We start from the raw sequence: 8,710 nt of genomic DNA on the forward strand, positions 1-8,710 counted from the left end.
ATCCCACCCGAAGACAACAACAGCACTGACATTATGGTGACGATGGTGTGGAAAGCCTTCCTCTTTGATTGGTCCACCCGCTCCCTGAGCCCAGCCTCCCCGCCGGGCGCCGGACGCCTCAGAGCGCAGAGAACGGACAAGCAGCAGAAACACACGACGATGATGTTGAGAGCCACTGTGGTATAGAACAGAGCGATCGTGACTATGTAGTTTGTCACATCCGACGCCGACCTCATATCCACCGCCGACCTCACCAAGCACAGAAACCAAACGCACCCGACGCTGACATTTCTGACCTTCACGCCGGCCGTGTTCTTCAGACCGCGGTAGGTGATGGGGTGAACGGCGGCCAGGTAGCACTCCACACACGTCAGAGTGTGGAAGAATATTTTCGCAGACCAGATGGCAGAGAAGATGACGACACTGTAATGCATCATGTGAACGTGACCGACATATGTACCGACGCAGTACAGGAAGCACCCCACGACGGCGATTATCTCCATGGCAACCATGTGGTAAGTGAAGACGTCAGAGTGACTCGTTGCCGTCGTAGCGGTAACGGAGCGCTGTTGCCTCCATCGCTGGCATCCCAGGTGTAGGATGAAGGTGGAGAGAGGGAAGATGATGAGGATGCTGGCGACGGAGAAGCAGGTGAGCACCGAGATGCCAGTTCCAAACTCCAAGCAGTCCAGTGGGAGGGAGGAGTTACCTGAGAGGTGAGGAGCATCGAGGGAGAAATCTGACATAGTTGTGTTAATGAAGGTCTGAAAATGAGAAAAAGGGAAAATTAGATTCCTTTATTCATACAAAAAACAATACAATAAATAAGAAACGGTAAAAAATACCTACACAGTTCATCATCATCACCATTAGTAGCTAGTTTAGTAGACCTCTGTAGCTTATAGATAGGTAGCATAACATTGTTTTCAGAAAAAATAATGATAAAGAAGCGCACCTGCTATTTACTTGTAGAGAATTAACATTGAACTGAACTTTGTCAAAACAGGCTTCTGCATATCAAAATATATATGATCAGGCAAACAGGGGCAATTGGTAATAATCAATTCCTCTTGATTTATTTTAAAAAAGGAAAACCACAATTAAATAGTAAACGTACCTGCAGTTCTAAGCGCTGATCGTCCCAGTATCTGTCTCCACAATGACTGACTGCTATAGCTGTGTATGTTTATATGTGTTGTGTCAGATTGACAGATTGCAGCAGACTAGACTTTTTTGCATATGTTTTGCCGACCACAGGCTGTGATTCAAAGTAGGAACATTTTCATTTATTGGTGCAGTAGTCACTCATGTAGTGACACTGTGGCCTTTACCAGTATATCAGTTGGCTCTGTCTATGAACTGGTCCTCTCCACTGATTTACATATAGCATGATAATGTTATTTGATTGTAGATATGCTTTGTGATTCTATTTACCAAAATGTTTTACTGTGCTGACATCAACCTTGGAAGTTGCTGATCCTCCTTCTTTTATGTATCTCACTGCTTTTCAACAACATCAACAGTATTTGACTTTATGTGTTTGGGACCAGGACTGTGGCCTTATTTGCATGTTACACAAAACTATATATTTTTTACGTATTTGTTTACTTTTCACCACTTTTTTCCCAGGACATTGGATGGGGCAAATGTATTTGTCCATTGTGGCTTCACAGTGAGATGCCAGTCAATTGTTTATTCATGAGGCAGCCAGTCATACATTCACATAACTTCAAATCAGCTGTGCAAACCTACATCACGCTGGACATTTCACCACACAAATCAAAACACATTTGCAATTAGAATGATTATCAGGACATTCTTTCACTTTATTTAGACACAACAACATCAATATACAGGTGACATTTTGCACTTTAGGGCGTCTTGGCAGAGTGAAATCTGCTTCAATCTGCAGTGCATATGGATTATTGAGGATATAACATTTATAAGGCAAATAATTACTAGTTTCAAACAAGAACTACCCCCTAGCATCTATATACCAGAACATATTATATCCCACCTCAAAAACTCTAGCACTCTAGCAACTTACTGTCCAGTGAAAAACACAACCACCCCCCCCAAAAATCCATAACAACATTCAAAATCCTATAGTAACAACATAGTAAACACAATTTCTATTTTGAGTTCTTAGGCAAATGAGGTTTTTCTAATGGGGAATCAGTTTAGTGTTTTAAATTCAGTCTTAAATAATATGAATGACAAATTTAAACATATTTCAATTTTGAATCAAACCTACATCCCAAAATTTCATTCCAGCTTTTAAGAAAAGCTTCTGCAAATCACTGTTGCACAAATCTGAAGTCTCATTTTTCGTATGGTTTTAACAGCACCAGGATAGTTTCCCTGCCTTGTGCAGAAACAGCAGAGGTAGCACGGCGCTGCTGGGCAGACTGAAGCAGACTGAGAGCGTGGCAAACACACATGAGACAAGGCTGTTCTGTGATCTGTGAACAGCTGCAGTAACAAGCGCCCATGCAAACCAAAACCCGACCACCACCAAAATGACAACAATGGTATAGAAAGCCCTCCGCTTTGATTGGTCAACTTGTACCCTGCCCCTGGCGCCACTACCTGGCCCTGGACGAATGAGAACACAGAGAACAGAGATGTTGCAGAAGGAGATGGTGATTAAAGTGAAAGCCAACGTGTAGAGAACAATATCTTGAGCATTCAGTTGAGTAGTCATCCCTACCAGGGACAACAGCCAAACACAACCGATGCTGATGTTTCTGATTCTGCCCCCCTGAGTGTTCCTCAGCCTCAGGTAGGTGATGGGATAAACAACAGCCAGGTAGCGATCCACACAGGTCAGACAGTGAAATAAGCATTGTCCAAAGAAACTGATGATGGAAAAACTGTACGCTGCATACGACACATTAGGAAGGCCAGAGAAGTAGCTACAAATATAAACAACCATCCCCAAAACCCAGAGCAGGTCCATGGCGACCTGGTGGCAGGTGAAGAGGTCGGTGTTACACATCATTTTGAAGGAACCCTGCTGCCGCCATTGCTGGTGACCCCAGTAGAGGACGAGGATGGAGAGAGGAAGGAAGATGGCGATTCTGATTAAGATGAAGATGTGGTTCATCGCAATAGAAAGTGTAGACGTGGTGCAGTCAAAGAGCAGTGACTCAAGGGAGAAGTTTGAGGGGGACGAGGAGTTGGCTGCCATATCTATTGGCCTGAGGAGAAGAGGAAAAGGAGATGTGCTGTAAAACCATCAAACAAAACCAGTGTCAGAACTCAGAACACATCAGAGAGAATGAGTCAGTCACATTTAGCTGGTTCAGTTTTGAATCAACTCTGTAAAATAGCAAAGACTCAGAGTAATCATCAGCAGGTGGCATCTTGTCTCTCTTCAACTTTCTATGCAGTAAATGATTCTGGACCATCAGTGAGGCTCAGAGTTCTGGATCAGGAGCTGCAGTTTTTTTTTTAAAGTAGTTTGACGATACCAATCAGTATCAATCAGATTCTGTTGAATGATTACTTACCTTGTCAGGGATGTCCGATGATTGAAGTCCTACTGCTTTGCTTAACTCTCTGACTGCTCTTCAGTGGTTTGGACAGTATTAATGGTATTGCTGTGTCAGACTGACAGATGGGCACAGGAGATGTTTTGCATTTGCAAAAACAACTTCACCCTGAGTGATGAGGCGAGGCAAATTTCCTTTTCACATTAATCTTCCACAGACATCACAGGTGGTGATCCACTATGTTGTTTATGATCACAACCAGCAAGGTGGACACAGGACACAAGGTTTGAGACATCTCAGCACCTCTAACTACAAGGATTAAAAGTAGATAAAACCCTTAACACATACCAAGAGGTTGAACTTTAACCTAGAGCACTGCTATAGTCTTAGCAAAATCAAATCACTTCAAATGCAATTTCCACATTCATCCATCAGCAGCAATGCAGGGTTTAGTATCTTGCCCAAGGATGCTGGAGATCTTGAGTCAAAATGTTTTCCTCAAGGGTTGGTGAAGACCAGACCAGAGGTAGAAGGCGATTAAAGCACAATTTGACTTCATCACTTGGTAGATCTGGCACAATTCTCGCCATGTTTAGGAACTTCTTTGACCCATGAGCTGACTCCATTGTCTGAATCCTCTTTCTTCATGACACTACCACAATCTATTTAACAACCTCCATAAAAAACTAAAACTAGAGTTCAACTTAAAGTCATTTTGCAGATAAAGCGACTGAAACAGAAAAATAATGAAATTAAATAATGTACCCTGAATGCCCAATGTATATGACTCTATAGAGGAACCTACTCCAGTACAAGAGAACTCCAATCTTAGTTTGATTGAATTGAATCAAATCAAATGTTGTTTAAGCGATTCTGTCAAAATCCACATGGTAGTTTTCCTGCTCGGTGCAGAAAAAGCAGAGGTATGACCAGACTACTAGGCAGACCGAACCAGAGCAAGAATGACCACACGAAACAATCATCAACTCCAAGACCCTCTAATGAAACCATTATCAATTGGCAAACCAGGTTACTGAAGAACTTCAACAGCAGAGCTCCTGTTAGAATCACAATAGTGTAGAAAGCCTTCTGCTTCATTGGGTCAACCCTCTCCCTGTTCCCCGGGCCTGGACGAATCAGAACACAGACAACAGAGGCGCTGCAGAAAGACACCACGGCACCAGTGATGACTATGAAGATAGTATCATAGATGAAGCCAAAGCTTTCTCCCATCCACACCTTTAGACCCAGTGACACAAAGCAAATCATCCAAACGCACCCAATGGTGGTGTTTCTGATCCTGATCACGGCCGCCTGCCTCAGGCCCAGGTAGGTGATGGGGTGAACCACAGCCAGGTAGCGCTCCATGCAGGCGAGGAGGTGAAACAGAATCTGTCCAGGTAAGATGATGGAGAGGATGATGAACCCCACTAATATCGTAATACCCCTTTCCCACTGGCCAAAAAACCCGTTTAAACCCCCTAACAATCGGCTTTTGGTGGCAGTGGGAAAGACGCACCAAGCCTTGTCGACCCGCGTCGACGCGGGTCAAACGACTCAGCAAGCGACGCGGGTTAAAATCGCCTTTAATCGGCTCGGCTCCGAACGGCTTGCAGTGGGAACGCCAGACCCGCGTCAACCCGCTAATTTACGTGATGACACTGAACGTTACGTGACGCTACGTCATCGTGCCGGTCGCGTCTCATATCACGTACCAAAACAAAGCTCTGCTCCGCTCCGCTCTCATCCGAGACTGGGATCAAAAGATCAGAGAACACTGACCAAAAACGATAGAAAAAAGAAAAGAAAAGAAGCGACAGTCTGTTTAACTGACGTGTTGTGCCGCGGACGTCCGTCATCCGGCCGCAGCAGACTCTCTGTCCTCCGCGGTCCTGGTGCTCCAGGTCAGCCAGCCAGAGAGTCTGCCTCGGCGGACGGACACTCCGCGGCGGGCGGCTGTGGCATGACTGTGTGTGTCTCTTGCACCGCGGATGAGAGCGGGGCGACTGGTTTATGCTCTGTCTGATCCCTCAGCGGGGGGGTCAGACTCGGCTCATTTTGGTCAATGGGAAAGGGGCCAAATGCCGATTGTTAGCGGGTCGACCCGCGTTTAAAAAACCCGCGTCGACCCGCTAATTTTAGTGGGAAAACGGCTTAAGACTCTGTTTAGTGAAGATGCCCAGAGAGAGGACACAAACTCCAAAGGCGATGATCAGCTCCAAGGCTACCATGTTGAACATGAGGACGTCTGAGTGACTCGTTGTCGCTGCCGTGGAAACAGAGCGCCGTTTCCGACCCTGTTGGTGGCCAACATGGAGGACGAAGATGAAGAGTGGTATGAGGAGGATGTGGGCGATGAAGATGGCTGTGAAGACCAACAAGTTCCTTGTGACAATGAGGCAGTCTTCATCAGGGAGGGAGGAATTGGAGGAGGTTGAGTTGACTGACATGACTGAGCGATGAGAGAGAGACAGTGAAGAAGGAACAACACAACATTAATGACACCTGCAGTTTTGAGCTCTGAATCCATCCAGAATCATCCAGAACCTGTCTCCACAATGACTGACTGCTGTCTGATCCCAATATATTTATGAGCCAGTGAGTGAGTGTGTTGTGTCAGCAGGGGCGCTGCCAGAGAAATTTGATTGCAGGTGCTATGGGTGTGCTCCTACATTGACGGGGGGTGCTCCTAGAAAGGCATAGGGGGTCCATCGTTGTCGAAGATGACATAGCTTCCTTATGCTGTGTTGAGTTATCAGTGATTGTCTTGCTGGCGACCATGACGTGGCCATGGCTCTGGGTCAGCTTGGAAAGGCTTGAGACGACGAAGACTCATGGCTTACGTGTTTGCCACTTTATTTTCTTTTTGCCAAAAGCTTTCCTGTTTGTGTACATTTTTGTCCTCCCGTTTATGACACGCGCCATCCCCTGCAGAGTGGCAGCTGACTTGAGAATTAATGCGTAACTGTGGTTACTATTGCATATTTCCTTTTGCTGCTATAGCCTAATAAACATTTGCTTATGATTGATTGTTATACAAATAAGATGGAAAAGCCGGTGTCAAAAAGTAAAACAAAGGGACAAAGGCGCAGTGGGTTAAACAGGCTCCCCATGTGTTGAGGCTATAGTCCTTGTGCAGTTTTTTTGCATATTTTAAAACAGGCTCAGGAAAATTTTCCTAATGACGCTATTCATTTGTGCAGGGTCACTTATACACCACGTACATGGGTGGTCATAGTGTTGTGGTATATTATCCTCAACTTAGGTTAGTTCAGGTCAATTCAAATTTGAAGGATGATAGGACTTTTTATAGTTTATATTCAAATAGAATAAATATAAATAAATGCAAATGTAACAAGAGAGAAATGCGCACATGCATTTACAGCAAATATAAAGATGTTTGGATAAGGTGTTTAGTAGTCTAATAGATGGGGTAATGAGTGATACTGTGGAATGTACCCTGAGAAATGTGTTCCTTGCCATTTACCCTTTTTCTCTGGGTTATGGTTTTTGGGGATACTTGATACCTTATCTATGTTTAAGTTAGCCTGGTCAAGAGGTTAAATGTCAGAAGGTATGGGTTAGATTCTGTTTTTAGATCCTGTCTTTGTCTGACCATCTTGGTCAGCTACAATATATATCCTTCTGGTTGGAGAAGGTGGAGTTTTAGAATTAGAAAATGTATATAAGGTTAGGGCTTTGGGCCAACAGGAAGAGATCTCACATTGGCACCAGAGATGCTCCAGGATTCGGCATTTTTGTGACACTGTTCTTTCTTGTAATAAACCCTTTTTGTGAATGCAAGAAAAGACGTGTCAGCGATGATCCCTTCTTCTCATCAACACATCAACCCATCAATATACCACAGTGCTGTGGTTACAGGGTAACAGGCTTTTTTTTCTCGTAGTATCTCAATAGGCTACTGCATGTGTGTCTATGAACTGTATATTTCACCCCAAATGTACATGATAGTCATGAAATGTTATTTATTATATTGTATATGCTCTTTGATAGGCTTGTATTTAGTGAAATGTACCTTTTTCTGCACTTTGCTCTGTCTTACCAAGTGAGTGAGTGAGTTAAGTTGTTGAAATAAATACCTGATGGCATGGACAGATCAACAATCACTTTATTTAATCTTTTTTTTTATCCCTAGTGAATGAATGATTACATTTTCAACACAAAATCCAAACAGAATTCCCTATAAAACTACAAATTATAATGTTACACTGATGGTGTTCACATCTAAAATCAGAGGTAAAGGACACATTGAAAAAAGTGTTTATTCACTGATCCAGTTCACATCGTACCGGTATATAAATAGTGATTCACCAACATTTCTCATCAACTACTCAGAAAGGTAAATAAGAGACTTCTGATCCAACATCGTCTATTCTGCTCTGACAGAAGTTTAATCTGTTGTCTGGTAGTTTTCTTGCTCGACGCAGCAACAGCAGAGGTTAGGTCAGACCGGACCAGACCGAGGACGCCCACACCAAACAATTGTCAGGGTAGGGGAACATTGGTGAAGACAGTAATGCTGTGCAAACCATGTTACTCAAGAACTTCAGCAGTAGTGTAGAAAGCCCTCTGCTTCATTGGGTCGACCCTCTCCCTGTTCCCCAGGCCTGGACGAATCAGAGCACAGACAACAGAGGTGCTGCAGAAAGACACCACGACAGCAGTGATGACTATGAACGTGATACTTAAGATGATCATGAATCAAACTAAAAGCACATAAACCCTTAAAACATAATGATATTCCATTAAAGTTGGACTTTAACATGCAGTACTTCTCTAGTCTTACCAACCATTCAAAGCACTTTACAATTCTGCCACATTCATCCATCAGCATCAATGTGGGTTTAGTGTCTTGCCCAAGGACGCTGGAGGTGCTGGAGATCAAACCATCAACCATGAATTATAAAAAGGCAATGTTTTCCTCAAGTGTTGGTGAAGACCAGACCAGAGGTAGAAGGTGATTAGAGCACAATTTGACTTCATCACTTGGTAGTTCTGGCACAATTCTCGCTATGTTTAGGAACTTCTTTGACCCATGAGCTGAGTCCATTGTCTGAATCCTCTTTCTTCATGACACTACCACAATCTATTTAACAACCTCCATATAAAAGACTAAAACTAGAGTTCAACTTGAATTCATTTTGCAGATAAAGCTACTGAAACAAAAACATAATGAAATGAAATAATGAACCCTG

General features: G+C 43.6%; 1 protein-coding gene across 1 annotated transcript; it reads right to left on the reverse strand.

Annotated features, from left to right (window-relative positions):
• Nucleotides 1–2,338: 2,338 nt before the first annotated feature.
• Nucleotides 2,339–4,862, reverse strand: LOC146968481 (uncharacterized). Its single transcript, XM_085759237.1, has 2 exons — nucleotides 4,774–4,862; nucleotides 2,339–3,200 (listed from the first exon to the last, which is right to left on the reverse strand). The coding sequence occupies exons 1-2, from the start codon at nucleotides 4,860–4,862 to the stop codon at nucleotides 2,339–2,341; spliced, it is 951 nt and encodes a 316-aa protein (XP_085615363.1).
• Between the last annotated feature and the right edge of the window lie 3,848 nt (nucleotides 4,863–8,710).

This window comes from Trachurus japonicus, chromosome 18 (genome assembly GCF_045865225.1).
Source record: "Trachurus japonicus isolate A0001 chromosome 18, Traja_1.0".
Taxonomy (NCBI): Eukaryota; Metazoa; Chordata; class Actinopteri; order Carangiformes; family Carangidae; genus Trachurus; species Trachurus japonicus.